We start from the raw sequence: 14,598 nt of genomic DNA, 5'->3' as shown, positions 1-14,598 counted from the left end.
TAATTGGTCAAAGACGAATAATTACTATTATAATTTACAATTAAAAATATTGGTGAGAGATTGATAGTCAATGTGTGTTAAAAATTATAAATGTGTAATTATTGGTCGATTAATATCGATCGCAAAGGCACTGCAATGATACGTTTGATTATCCAGATAGCAAGCGCATATCATTTTGTCAAATAACGTCCATTTACAACCTGGATATTTACGTATTAAAATATAAGTTTTATTTTTTATATAATTTTTCCGGACGGAATGTGAGCAAAATGCAAGTTGCGAAAGATGACTGCTATAAAACATTAAAGTAACATATCATTAATTTAATAAAGTAACAATAATAATAATGTAATAATAAAATAACAGAAATAATAATAATCTTCCGAAATATATTCTACAAAATAATAGAATTATGAGAATTATAAAATATTAAGAGATATAATATTTAACAACCATATAATAATGGTGTAATGTAGGAATGTAGGTGTAATGTAATGGTATAGCAGTAATAGTAATAGGAATTAAAAGTAGGAGTCATAATTTTAATAGTAATAGCAATAGTAATAGTAATAATAATAATGATAGTAACGAGATAGTATTAGTCGTAAAAAAATAATGTAATAATAAAAATAATAATAATAATAATCGTGATGATGATAGCCGATATATCTTGTGCTAGATCGAGAGATAACATTGATAAAATAATAAATTAAATTAATGATAATTTAACGATCAATCAGAAAAAATCGTAATATGAATTTACACAACCATGCATGTTTTTCGCCGCATGATATAAATATTTTCTGAATATGTTTTTGATATATTCTATATATGTATGTACAACGAAATATGTTTCTTTTTGAACGAATTCATGTCATTAAAATAAAAAGAAAGATGAGTCTAGATAAAAAGAAAAGAAAGAAACACAAGACCAAAAAAAATATGGAACAAATACAAAAAAAAGAGAAGTGAGAAAATATAATAAAATATAATAGAATGCATATACAGGAAAATGATAAGAGAGAAAAAGATGATGTAGTGTACGTTTTAGATTATATGTATGTATATTTTCAGAGATCTAGCGCATTTTTTAAAGATAAATCTTCCTCGATAAATCAAAAGTCGGAATGTGTCATTCTTAAATAAAGTTTTTTAAATTAGGAATTTTTTATATATTTAACGATTTTGGAATTGCAAGATGCATATAAAGATATATTTAATGTATTATCTAGTCCTTTAACTTTATATGTACCGTAACCAAGAGCAATTTTATTAAAACAAGATACTTTTCCAGGGCTGTTATCGCGAACTTAAAATATTAACAATTGAGCACTTTATCAAAATTATTTTTCGACTTTAAAGCTTCAATAACCGACTGAATGCTTGAATTTTCTTAACAATATTAGTAATACATCTGAAAAGAGAATTCGTGCACCATACTTGAGTCGTTTTATTAAAATGCATTCTTTTATATCTTTAAGACTAGCAGTGCAGTTTGTAATCTATAGATTTTATTTGTCAATATTTCAGCCAATTTAGAGAAGAAGTGTAATTGGTGATTTATATTTATATTGAAATTTGCTTATCCAAGATAAAGCTTGAAATATTTTTAAAAATTGAAAAAACGACACTATTTGAAAAGCGTTATATTAGAATTTACTTACAAGTTTCCAACTACTTCCTAACAGATGCAAAAACACATTAAATAATTGTAGCGTATATGTGATTTTTAGCGAAACATAAATGAACAATATAATAATTAATAAAGCGATTGTACGATTTATATGAAAAATGAATTATGTCCAGTGCGAGATAAATTGCCAGCTGTTTTCTATCTGGCTCTATATACACGTAGTGTATTAGCTACGTAGTGTATTAGCTACACATTTGAGTTGACAATAATAATCTTTGCAGCAATGTTGTTATAAGCTAATATCGTTATTATAACGTAGTCTCTCCTGTCGAGTTCTAAATTTTCACATCCAAATTTTGTTCGTACGTATTCACTTGGAGACTAATCTAGTAGTCGCTGTTGATCACACATTTACGTATTACTTGTAAGGCATTTTCAATTAGATTCACTGAATCATCAGGTTTTTTGTCGTGCCTCTGCATAATTTATTTTCGGCCTCAACAACTCTTGATTATAGCGAAATTTATAGCCAATTATAAGGATTGCAAATCTTTATATAAGGATTGCAGATCATTTAACGTTTATATATAAATACGAGAATTTTATAAAAATTCAAGAATTTATAAAATTTTTGAGAGAATGTTTAGGTAATTTGTTTCACTTCACTATAATAACTATAGATAAAATGCTATTTGATTCATGTCGACATATTTGATTCATGTGACAATGACTACCTCTTTGTTTTCTATTTTGAATAATATGCTTATACAATCTCATCTCGATACAATAGACATCTCTATGAAACAATCATTAGAGGTTGTTAGTAGTTGTATATGAGTTTCATTTTGTATAATATAAGAACAATTTGTTATTGCTTTTTATAATCATCAAGACGATATAAAAAAATGCGTTTAGAATTTAGTTAGTTAAAGTTTTTTGTTATTTGGATTTGTTTCTGCAGCAGTTTCATAAATTCTGGTTAATTTTGTCAGGTTGATCTATCCTTCTGTAACAGACAGTTATTGTCTGCAGAATCTTCGCATAGTATTTCAAATGTATTTTATCCATAATACTTGGCATTCATATTTTATCCATAATACTTGGCTCATTCTTCTTACTTTAATTGCAAATGGTCGAAAACTTGAAGTACTTTGGCTTATTGATTACTCGGATATTTCTTGAGCATTTTGTCCGCCTCTTAAAGTGTTTTATTTTGTGCCATTATGAGTTTAAAACTTAGAGAAGATTTGTATTTGATGTCGTTATATAACTTCATTATTCTTGATTCCGAAAAATCGGATAGTTTAACGAAGATGAATATAACATTTTCAAAGCTGATCTTGTCAATAAACTTATCTATATCGGAATCGGTAATTAGTCGCAAACGATGTTCATTCATCGTATTCATATCATTAAAAATATATTAAATAGTCTTAACACGCGTGAAAAAAATTCCGGGCAAGTTTGCATATATCTAATTGAAACCTTTTGTTTATTGACTTATCTTTATATATATAATATTATGCGCTAATTCTGAAATATACATATATTCTAAACACGTATTCTCTTTTTCTCTCTCTTTTCCATATATATTCTATTATATTTGTCTCTTCTTTTTTCTCTTCTATCTGATCTTTCCTTTCATTGCGTGTATTTATGAAATCATTTTTGATCATCTTTATATTTTTCGGAATTTTTCAAAAACATACAACGATCTACGAAGATCCATGGCGACAAAGTGAATCATCGCGGATTGCTGTCCTTACGAAAGGCACTAACATGATAGTTTATCACAGAGTCTATGTGTATATGTGCATGTGCAACACATGTCTCGATAAGTATCGCTTAAATTGAATTTCCTTAGATCCTGCGTTCTAGATCCTCGTGAAGAAGGCTATTGTTGTTGGCCTCGTGGATCGATGCGGGCGATGATTCGTCAGGTTGCTCGCCCCCGCTTAATTCTAATTGACCGGTACTGTCACCGCTGCTAGAACCGCATTCACCATCGACAAACCTAAAGAGATATTTATTTATTCAAAGTATATTAAGTAGTGAAATATTCACATTAAAATATGCGCAAAAAAATTCCGAATAAAATTTACATACATCCAATTGGAATCTTTATTTTTAGCTTCTCATATTTTTAATTTTTTTTATTGATTTTGATATATATTTTTTAATATATATTTTTTAATATATATTTTTAATATATATTTTTTATATATTTTATATATATTTAATATATATTTTTAATATATATTTTATATATTTTTAATATATATTTTATATATTTATATATATATTTTTATATATATATATTTTATATATATATTTTATATATTTTTAATATATATTTTATATGTATTTAATATATATTTAATATATATTTTTATTATATATTTATCTTATGTTTTGAAAAACAAGAACAATACTCACGTGTACGGTTGCTCCTCGCCGCGCATCTCACATATGACATTCGTCAGTGCCATTATATAATTTTTAGCCAGCGTGAGCGTTTCGATCTTGCTGAGCTTCCTCTCCATTTTTACGTGTGGTATTACCTCGCGTAATTGCTGGAAATTATGACGGGAGAAGTAAATCGAAGATCTATCTGTTACATCGAGCCATAAATTCGCGTTAAATATTATATACGGCGCCAGAGATTGCAATTTCTAATCGAATATGATCCTCCGCAAAGAGTTGATAGATTTTTAATGATGCTGTTATATGATCGATCAATAAAACGGGCAGGCTTGTCGAACAGACTCTATCGATTTGTACAGACGCGACTTGTCATCATTTATCTTCTACACACAAATCGATTTCTCCGCACTCCGCCATTGTTTGCATTAACGTTCAACGCCGGCGAAACTTGTTTTCGAATGTTTGTTCATTAGCGGTTCTATGGAATAATTTTATACGGTAATAATTAATCAAATATTATTTTTGCTCTCATTGGGTTTACTTTAATTTAATCGCTCTGCACAGTTTTTTTCGACAAATTGTTACCTCAAAAGCATCGTTGAGCGAGTGCATTCTCATCCTCTCCCTCTCATTACTTTCCAGCCTCCTCAGGTTCCTCTCACGCGCGGAAATTCCGCTTTTCCGTCTCCTCGTGGTCGGTGGTGCGCCACCGCGGTTTCTCCTCTTCGCCTGCTTCGGACTCCTCTCGCTTCCGCTGCTGTCGCTCTCCTCGCCCACCTGTTTTCATATTCGATTCTTATGACAGAGAATAGATTTTTTTTCGAATGTACTATTTATACGTAAATTATTGCGCACTCTCAAGATATGAATATGGACGAATGTCCATTGAAAGGAATGCCCATTGAAAATGTCCTAGAAAGGAAGTTTGTTTTCGAGACAGAAAATATCATACGTGAGGATATAACGCGCAAGATTTTTTTAAATTTGGTAATAAAATATATAATACATTATGTTATGTGTTTTACAATAACATATAATATTACATATAATATATTATTGTAAAACACATAACATAATGTTCTCATTTATATGTAACTTGATGATGTAAAGAAATATCATTGTAATAAAAATTCTCTGAATAATATAATTTAATTCGTGTTAAATTAAAAAATTTAACAGTATAATTTATAAAAAAAAATAAATTGTAAATATACTTCAAAAAACAACATATTTTATGTTCCCACTTTCCTATTCGAACAATATCGTTATTAAGTAAACGAGCGTTATATTGACTCGCGATAATATATTACATAATGGTTTCTTCTTAATCTAATCTAAATGAAGAGATTTTGTCAAGCTATTTTTTTTATCAACGTAATGAAATATATTTGATTCAGTCCCCCTTCATGCAGCAATGCGCTTTGCAGATGTTTGTCTGAGCGATAAAACTTGATAGATAAAATGTTAGCAATTTCTTTCGCTGTTACATGATGTTGATAAAAGGGTTATTTATTCAATCTTAATAATTAGATAATGGGTTGTTACCGCGCAGTCTCTGGATCTGATTAATCTTATCTGTCATGAAAAATTTGTACTGATTTCGGTCATACACACAGAAAAAAAGTTTCACATTCTTGTTTTGAAAATATCTTTCGTTTTAATGAAAATCTTGAAATGAGATTATATTGCGTTAATTAAAGAAAAATATAATCTCTTGCTTGAATAAAGTTATTTTATATAGTTTAAAAATATAATCTCTTGCTTGAGAATAAAGTTATTTTATATAGTTTAATCAAGAAAAATATATTCTTATGATTTAAGATTTAATTTTCTTGAATGAAAAGGAAACACTATTAGGTAGAAAATTAAATCAAAGATTATAATTTTCTTAAAGTAGAATTAAATAATTATATATTCTTGAGATGACAATTATTATATTGAAATAAGATTATAATATTGTTGAAATTTAAAATTATTAAATTCTTCTAAGAAAATTATAAATCATTGCATACGAAAAAATGAACACATTAATTTAAGTACATAAGTTTTGATTTGATACTTATTTTTTTCTGTGTAATTGCGCTGTAAACGCGTGACTTGTGTAAAATACGAAAAATTTGGATTCTATAAATACGGGAGTAAAAAAATATTCTCTTTTTCGCGAATTAAATGAAATCGTCGAATGATGTATCGCGAAAATTTAAAAAAAAGGAAATCAATGAAAAAGAAAAATAATGATGTGAAATACCTCCGCGCCAACGACATGATGGCGACTACGTTTTCCGGTAAGCGAGTCGACGGAGGCGTCGTCCAGGTCGATGTACATTTCCCGATCACCGCAGTCTTGGTCACTACCCGATAGCCTATCCAGGCTTCGCATTATCCTGATCAAAATCACAGCTCGGATCTTCTGTAACATATCGCATCATCTTCAAGAAATGTATACTAGGTGTCAAAATTCTTATGCAAATATGTGATACAATTTTATCTTTCTATTTTTTCTATAAAACATGTATGTATAAACTTATAATAAGCAAGGGAAGAGAGCAAGAAAAATGCTGTAAAAAGCTATTAATAAAAAAATGAATCTATTTTTAATAAAAAATAATTTATAAAAATAATTTATTCCATATGTGAATAAATTTATACAATGAAATAAAATAAGTATCAAATTGTGCCTAAAGCGTTCGCTAAAGATATCGAAGTTTATGCAAAATAAAATGACATATTCAAGATTTAAAAGAAAAATCTGTGTCAAATCTGACAAGACTTCGAAACTTTAAATAAGCAGAAAAGAATATTATTGCAATCAGCAATATTTGCGCTGAGCCATATTTAAAAAAAAATGCGTAACGCAATTATGTTGCGATTCGATCGAAGGCAACGAAGAAAGAATTTCGAAGTCATCGATTATACGTCATTACTGACGTTAATAACAAAATTTCGCTCGACGATTCTGAAATACTGCTAGATTATAAGTCATGACTGATATGATTTTTCTAAAAAAATAAGAAGGCTACAGAACACAAGTGAAGCGAGAGAGAAAGAGAGATTGATATGCGTGCGAACAAAGATAATCGAATTGGGATATCCCGTTTTTCCTACTTTGTTCAATGCAAAAATTCCGCCAATTGTGTCTGCGTGTGCATGTTAAAAGAGAAGGAGTTCAATTCAATTGTTAGACCCGAGATTGATGATTTAAGCTGGAAGCGAGACGCGAGACATCTCGACATAGCTTTTACTGCTCTACTACTTTCTCTTACTATGGCACTTAAAGTATTTATGATTTCGTCAAATCTTGACGCAAAAACACGCGAACAGGGCTGTCTGTGAAATTGAGTAATGCAGTCGAATTGCATAATGCTTGATATCGAGAACTTTCGATTTTTTTCAAGCTGCGAAGAATTGCAGTGATTCAATGATGAATTTTTTCTAGGCTCTCTTATTTCGAGATGCTCAGAAGAAAATACAAACTGTGTGTTTTTCTTCTATCTTGACAGTTTGAAGAACTGAAGAAAATTTTTAATTTTGGCAATCATTCGCGCGAAATATTTTAATTAATATGTCAAATTTCGAATTAATTTCGCATAAAATTTACATGAAGATTCTCGCAAAAGAAAAATAGAGGACAATGATCGACAAGTGTTATTCGTTTAGAATCGTATCACAACTACGATTTAAAAAAAAGATGCACTAAGCGAATGCACAGTCAGTAGTGAAAAAATTGCAATCAAACGCGCATTCGACTCGTAAGCGTATTTTCGTTAACGTTCGCATATTATATCGCATGACAAATTAACTTATACTTTAACAGAGTAGCGAAATATCGGTATCTTTTGCATATCGATACGAAATACAATTCATACGACAAATTCGCGAGAATTGGCGAGAACACGTGCTTTACGATGACGTTTGTCCACGTCTATCTTTTAATGGCGCGCTCGTATCCGATACCGCTTATGATTGCCACCATACTATTACTATTAACGTTCTTGCATGCCACTCTCTGTGATATGTACATATAAGTGTCTGTAATAACGGCGCGACATAAATTATAGGAATTCAGCTTATCGAAAGTGCTTTTTGCCGGAAACGAAATTCGAAAACAGGCTATCTTCATTGTTATTTATTCGTATTTATCGGACATTAATTTATTATTATCAGCGTGATATACTCGGCGGGGACACTTGACGCGCGACGAGAAAAGAAAAGTAGCCGCTTATCGGATAAAGTGTCAAGGGCGACATGTAAACAGCCTCAGAAAGCTGAATTCGAATTTTTTTTTTTTTTTTTTTTTTTTCCACGAATTTCGGCATACATTCGCGAGCGATTTCGATAGAACAACGCGCTGTATGCATAATCGAACAATCTCCGATAAGTAATTAACGTCACAAGATAACCTTCGAATGCCACGTTGTGATTTATCGACGGGAACTCATCATGCCGCTTCAGTGAAGCTATCTAAGTAATTTCTCTTTCGGAATTTTCTCCGAATCTAAAGACGAATCGGAAAAAACCGCGAATTATTTCTCTCTCTCGAATAATTATTTACAATTTTATTTACGCTAGAATTGTAGACAAAAATTATTTTCAAAGACGTATTTCATTAAAAAAAAAATTAAAAAAAACACGTCAGGCAAACATTTTTTTTTTCTTCTTCTTCTTGACGGTATACTTTGAAAAAAGATATTACAAAACTCATGTATAATACATATAATTTAATATTCTTCGATTACATGGAGGGAAAGAGAGAGAGAGAAAGAGAGAGACGCGATACCGTTAAAAACATTGCACAACTCAAATTCGCGGCTGCATTTCGATCGCGAAAAAAAAATGTAAACTTGCATTAAATCCCGGCTCGTCCCTCGATATTGCGCGTCGAGAGTTGGAAATGGTTAATTTACCTCGTCGGCCGATTATTCTCCATCAGTGTGCCTCGTGCGTAAAGCGCGACGAGTGCACGCAGCGTCAGCGGGTTTTTCGCAGCCGCCGAACCCAAAAGTCACGTCTCGCACTTTTCCTTTCACACGACACTCATTGATATTTTGCCCACTAAATCACTGCCCGAAGCCCGATACCTTGGACCCAATAACGCCCTATCAATCACTACAGTCGCTGTTATCGAGTTCAAAGTCGAAAACGATCTCGCCGTCTCGTTGGATCGACGATGACGAGCGACGCGATAAAAAGATTCGAAAAGATCTGAGAGGAGGAATCAGACGGGAGGCTCAAACCACACTGTTATTTGCTGCTCGATTTTCGACTCGTCTTGAGAGAGAGACCCGTCCGTCTCCGAAAAGAAGAGAGAGGGAAAGAGAAATTCCTCGGTGGCGCGCACGCGTATCCGAAAAAGCCAGAGGAAACGAAAGAAGCGATACACCTTATCAGCGTGCATACGTATACCGATATGGTCAGGGCCGGCCGAGCGCCCGATGCGGACTGACTATAACTGTAAACGATCACTTGTCGGCGCGAGGAGGCCCCACCGGCTTCTCTCTCGGGGACTCCCGCCACTCGCGAATGAATATACATCTCGCGACAACCATGCCATGGTTTACCAGCGGTGTACCGAGGGTACCAGCCGCCTCGCGGCTCCCACCAAACCAGTTTCTGCTCCAGAACCGCTCTTCCACCTGCTCTCTCTCTCTTTCTCTCCCCCCTCCCCTCTCTCTCTTGCTCCGAATGCGTTCGGCCGATTACCCGGCCGAAAAATGAAAAAAATCTTTCTCGATACGAAAACTGGTTCGTGAAAAGGAAAATGAGGGAAGAGAGAGGTGGATTTGGTCCCCTTTCTTACCCTCTGCTATCTCCTCGGGGTTCTGGTCAACCCGAGCGTGCGTCGAGGGTCCACTCCGATCTCGTAATTCTTATCGTACGACCCGCGACTCGGAGTCGTTTGTTTCGTTAGAAGACTTCCTTTCGAGAGACGGACGATATTTATCAGTCTTTTCTTTTTCTTGTTTTTTTTCCTTAATGTCACCAAGGAAGCGTGACACTTGACGTTATGCAATCGCGCGACTTCCGTGAAATGTGCGGAAACCTGTTGCGCGTTTATCACCAACGTTGCAAATATATATATTATTAACGGCTATCAAAATGTATCGCGATGTATACCTCTTGTCTTCTTTCGTTTTCCATTTTTTACATGGAATATTTCATAAACATTTGTGCGAAAAAAAATAATTATCTACGAGATAGATCCTCATTAGCGGATTTGGAATCGATTTTTTCTTTAATGAAAGTGCCGAGTAAATGAGTTCCGACTAAATGATTAAGTAATGAGAAACTTTGACAAATTGAAAATTTTGACACAACAAACTTTTGACGAATTTTTAAGAAAAAAAATATGTCGCAAGTTTCTTTTCGATCAAAGATACCTAATTTTAATAGAGATTCATTTAATTCATTTATTTACAAAGATATATAACGTCAAAATTTAAGAGATGTAACAAATAATAAAATATTCCTCGAGAAAAGAGATCTCGAAATTTGTTAAAAGGGATCAAAAATATCCGACAAGTTTTGAACGCTCTGTATACATACAAGAATCAACGTGACATATAAATCATCGTTCCTCTCTTAAAGTATAAAGTGCTTGAGGTTATTGCCATCCATATCCATCAGAATTTTTCGTTTCTCTTCCGAACCTGTTTCTGATGATCTTAAATTAGGGCAATCCTTTTTGCTAACTGTACACATAGGGTACACCGGTTATAAACATCAGACTGCGTTTCCACTCCTGATGCTGTTGTGACATTTATCACGGATAAAGCGGCCGACGATCAATATCGGTATCGATTAGGATTTCGCTTCCCGGAACACTTTCGTCGCGCTTCCTTTCTAGATCGCCATCGATGGACAGACAGACGGTTTACTTCGCGAGACTCATATAACGGTATCGACCGGGGACATTCCTGCTCGGCTGAATCAATCGAGTACGTCCGTCGATGGCTCGTTGTCCATAGCTGATGATCGCGCATCGGTCAAGGCCCCTTTTCCACGCCGCTACCTTCTTCCACATTTGTACGGTGCGAGAGAACCACCTTCACCTTCTCTTACCTGGTGAGCGCGCGCGCGCGCGCGCGCGCGCGGAGATCCTTTTCTTCTTCTTCTTTTCTCCAACTCGATCTCGCGTTCTCGTTTTTCCTGCCTTTCGCTCCGACAAACGGGAGAAAATGTACGCCGGGTATGTATTTTACGTTAGATCTACGTGAGTTACGCTAGTTAGGTGAGAAACAATGCGTTCTTACGTCAGAGCTAACGAACGAATGATGAACCACACATGCGATTAACGTCCGTAACGATCGTGTCGCTCGTATAGAAACATTGCGATACACATACACACACATTGTCAACGCGTACTGTATCTTCGTGACGTAATCGAACGGTAAGATAACACGCTCGTGTGTTTGAGAATGCCATTTGATCAAATTGATATATCTCACTAAATTCACATCGCGATATATGTCAAGTACAACATAGATAATATATAATAATTGATAATACAATGCTATGTGTATAATGCGCACATGTGTCAAATGTTTCAAACAAAAATGGCCAAACTTTAGAATCATATTATATTCATTATAAAGATGAGAAAAAAATCGTCCAAAAACGCTTCCTTTTTTATTTTTTTTTAAGTTTAATTTTTAATAATAATTTCGGTGAAATGATTTAGATTAACATCAGACGAGGATCAATTGCACGCTTTCCCAATTTACATTTTCTGCATTTTTATTTATTATGGAAACATTTCAAGACTTTCGCATTTATGATACTCGCATTGCTACTGTGAAAGTACTCCGGAAATTTTCGACAGACGTGCAAGGCCTGCATTGCCGCGGAAGGAAATCATTTCCAGCAATTTCTTTAATAAGGTGCTCTTACCAAACTCTAGAGTAAACAAAAAGTATTTATAATTGAAAAAGGAGGCATTTCTCACGTTCATGTGATTTTTTCATTTCTGTGATCATTAAAATACACTCTTAAAATTCATCTATTTCTAAAATATCCTACACTGAGAAAAAAAAGTTGTTAACTTGACTAAACCGTTTAACTAAATTATTACTTTTTTAATTAAAATATTTAACTATTTAAATTAAATAATTAAATTAAATACATATTAAATCTATTAGTTAACTATTTAAATTAATTAATTTAATTAAATACATATTAAAATCTAACATGATATCTATATCTATTTAACTTAAATATTTAAATATTTTAATTAAAAAAATAATAATTTAGTTAAATGGTTTTTTTTCTCAGTGTGCATATGTTTAATATTAGCGATTCGGAATTAGTCTCTAAAAATTGTAGATTAATTGAAGAATTTGTTTTTTTCCTTTATTAACGAAAGAGCTCTTCGATCTGATACATAATTAATTCGCATTCTTTGAATTCAACTTATACTTACTATGAAGCGATAGCGTTCCCCGAATCTCGATTTTGCGATTAATCGCGTTAGTTGGTCCGCTTGATCGATATCGAGATTAACGACACGGTGAGAGACAGTGGACTGCTCTCCTGCTTGACTCGGTAAGAATTCAACTGAAAATACATTGATATACACACCTACTTTTCTCCGCATGCTCCGACGTAGCTGCACAAGTGCGCGCTTCGCATTCTAGTCGCCATGTCCCGGGACAATGTTCGACCCATTAAAAGCATCTTGCCGACTTGTACCAGTGTGTCTTGAAACTCAAGGAAAAATTAATAATGTAACGATCTGCGATCGATTTTTTTGATAGCGACAAGTTGCGTAATTTTTCGACATTCGACATTTTGGCGATTTAAACCGCACGAATTAAAAAATTCTCCATTGAAATAAAATCTTCTCCAACTCGGTTGCATTCCATTTTTTCCAAGAGCTCCATTCGCGAAGAGCCCTTCATTCCAATTTTAAGTTTCTAGTTTAAAAGCTATTAACGTCTCGTCATCTTCGATAACGAGGATCGAGTCTACACTTAACAGCGAAAAAATATTATTTACGTCTACTTTTCGCGTCAGTCCTGAAACATTCTATATTAACTAAGACTGTTCAGCTTCCAAAGATAAACACTCTTGACATGAATAGGTAATATAACATGATCGTTTTATATTTATCTCGACATTTGTGTTAAAATAACATGCACCTACACAGTAATCGCGATTTGTATTGTAATTGAGAATAGAGTATTTAACACAATATCCTATAAAATAACGTCACTTTTTTCTGTTTTCTGTGATTCGCACAAAAAAATATAAAGAGAAATATATACGATTTTTTTCAAATTATACAGGATGTTTCTTAATAAGTGCGAAAAATTTTAGGAAACGATTCTTTGTCGAAAATTAAGGGGGGTTTTTCATATAAATATTAAAAAGTTCTAATAAAAAATTGAATAGGGGTTGCTAGTTTCATCTCCTTATAACAATACGGAAGGCTGAAAAAAATATTAATAAATAACCTTTTTACTAGTAGAAAATATCCACCTAATTTCATTTCTTTAACTTGTTCCAAATTTGAAAAAAAGATAAAAGCTTAATTTTTACCTCCCCCCATCTTTGGAATGTAACTCCACAGGGAGGGATGTAGGAGTGTATGTTTATATGAAAAACCTCCCTTTTCGACAAAGAATCATCTCCAATAAAATTTTTCGCACTTATTAAGAAACACTTTGTATGTACATAATTTCTTTTAACAGAACAATATTTATGCTAGCAATTTTTTTCGGCAATTTTTCGTGATCGATATTTTCTTGGCAAGTGAAGGATCCTTAAAACGACGGGGAAAGATCGCTCGATCTTATTTAACTTGAATGCGGTTATAAAAGACCGGTTTCCTCGGTTTGCGCTTTATATGCGGTTTATACGTCTCACGGCAACCCGACAGAGTTCTTAACGAACTATCGAGAACTTTCCATTTCAAAATAATCTGTTTTATCGATTAGCGTATTACGATATCGTTTTAGATACGTCATTGATATGTATGGAGTAACCAGTCAAGTGATACAGCAAAAAAAATAGATTGTTTTCAGCTACTTTATATCGCGATAAGAAATTTACTTCTTGTTCTGTTACCTTGCAACGTGTTTAATAAACACGTAGATTAAAGAGAACGATAGACAATGATTCGCTTAATCTTCAAATTCAAAAGAGCGAATTCATTCTCCAATCAACATCATACGTATCATTCGTCACGGACACTCGGTACGTGGCCTTAAATTATCGCCGAATCGACATGCGACGCGAGGCCGAAAACGGAGGAATGAGAACTCCATTAAATCGGCAGGAATCCGCCCTCGCCTCGGGCAGAATTTCTCTCAAACGATCCAGGTCGAAGTCAGCGACGGGAGCGAGATGATGAGGGGGGGAGGGAGGGAGGTAGGGGGGAGGGGGAGAAAGAAAGGAAGGAAGTCGTGAATTCTCCTTTCGTTTAACGAATTTTATCGCTTCTTGGTATCGCGGGCGGTAAATTAAGTTGGCTTGGTCGACCTTGGCTAGACTCCAGTGAGCGAGAGACAAAAGAAATCTCAAAGTTGCTCTCTATAAGCTTACGA

At 33.5% G+C, this 14,598-nt stretch overlaps 1 protein-coding gene across 3 annotated transcripts; it reads right to left on the bottom strand.

Moving 5' to 3' along the window:
• Positions 1 to 1,077: 1,077 nt before the first annotated feature.
• LOC105257818 (protein dimmed) lies at positions 1,078 to 9,943 on the bottom strand. 3 transcript variants are annotated; one of them, XM_011268692.3, is made up of 5 exons: positions 9,855 to 9,943; positions 6,306 to 6,467; positions 4,643 to 4,834; positions 4,070 to 4,206; positions 1,078 to 3,647 (listed from the first exon to the last, which is right to left on the bottom strand). In XM_011268692.3, the coding sequence occupies exons 2-5, from the start codon at positions 6,435 to 6,437 to the stop codon at positions 3,494 to 3,496; spliced, it is 615 nt and encodes a 204-aa protein (XP_011266994.1). In that variant the 5' UTR covers positions 6,438 to 6,467; positions 9,855 to 9,943; the 3' UTR covers positions 1,078 to 3,493. The 3 variants fall into 3 exon arrangements, with proteins under 3 accessions (XP_011266994.1, XP_011266993.1, XP_011266991.1); XM_011268691.3 differs by lacking the exon at positions 9,855 to 9,943 and adding an exon at positions 8,962 to 9,523 and having other exon boundaries at positions 6,306 to 6,464; XM_011268689.3 differs by lacking the exon at positions 9,855 to 9,943 and adding an exon at positions 8,962 to 9,521.
• Between the last annotated feature and the right edge of the window lie 4,655 nt (positions 9,944 to 14,598).

The sequence above is a fragment of the Camponotus floridanus genome, unplaced genomic scaffold, assembly GCF_003227725.1.
Source record: "Camponotus floridanus strain SB8 unplaced genomic scaffold, Cflo_v7.5 scaffold23, whole genome shotgun sequence".
Classification (NCBI taxonomy): Eukaryota; Metazoa; Arthropoda; class Insecta; order Hymenoptera; family Formicidae; genus Camponotus; species Camponotus floridanus.
The sequence above is the reverse complement of the archived record's forward strand: the minus strand, read 5'-3'. Positions and strand labels throughout refer to the sequence as shown.

What these genes read in the sequence shown, in the direction of transcription:
- LOC105257818 (XM_011268692.3), bottom strand. Translation starts at nt 6,437, where the DNA reads ATGCGAAGCCTGGATAGGCTATCGGGTAGTGACCAAGACTGCGGTGAT. An exon ending in CGCTCAACGATGCTTTTGAG is followed by an intron (nt 4,207 to 4,642) that starts GTAACAATTTGT and finishes CATAATTTCCAG; the next exon opens with CAATTACGCGAGGTAATACC. An exon ending in GGCGAGGAGCAACCGTACAC is followed by an intron (nt 3,648 to 4,069) that starts GTGAGTATTGTT and finishes ATATCTCTTTAG; the next exon opens with GTTTGTCGATGGTGAATGCG.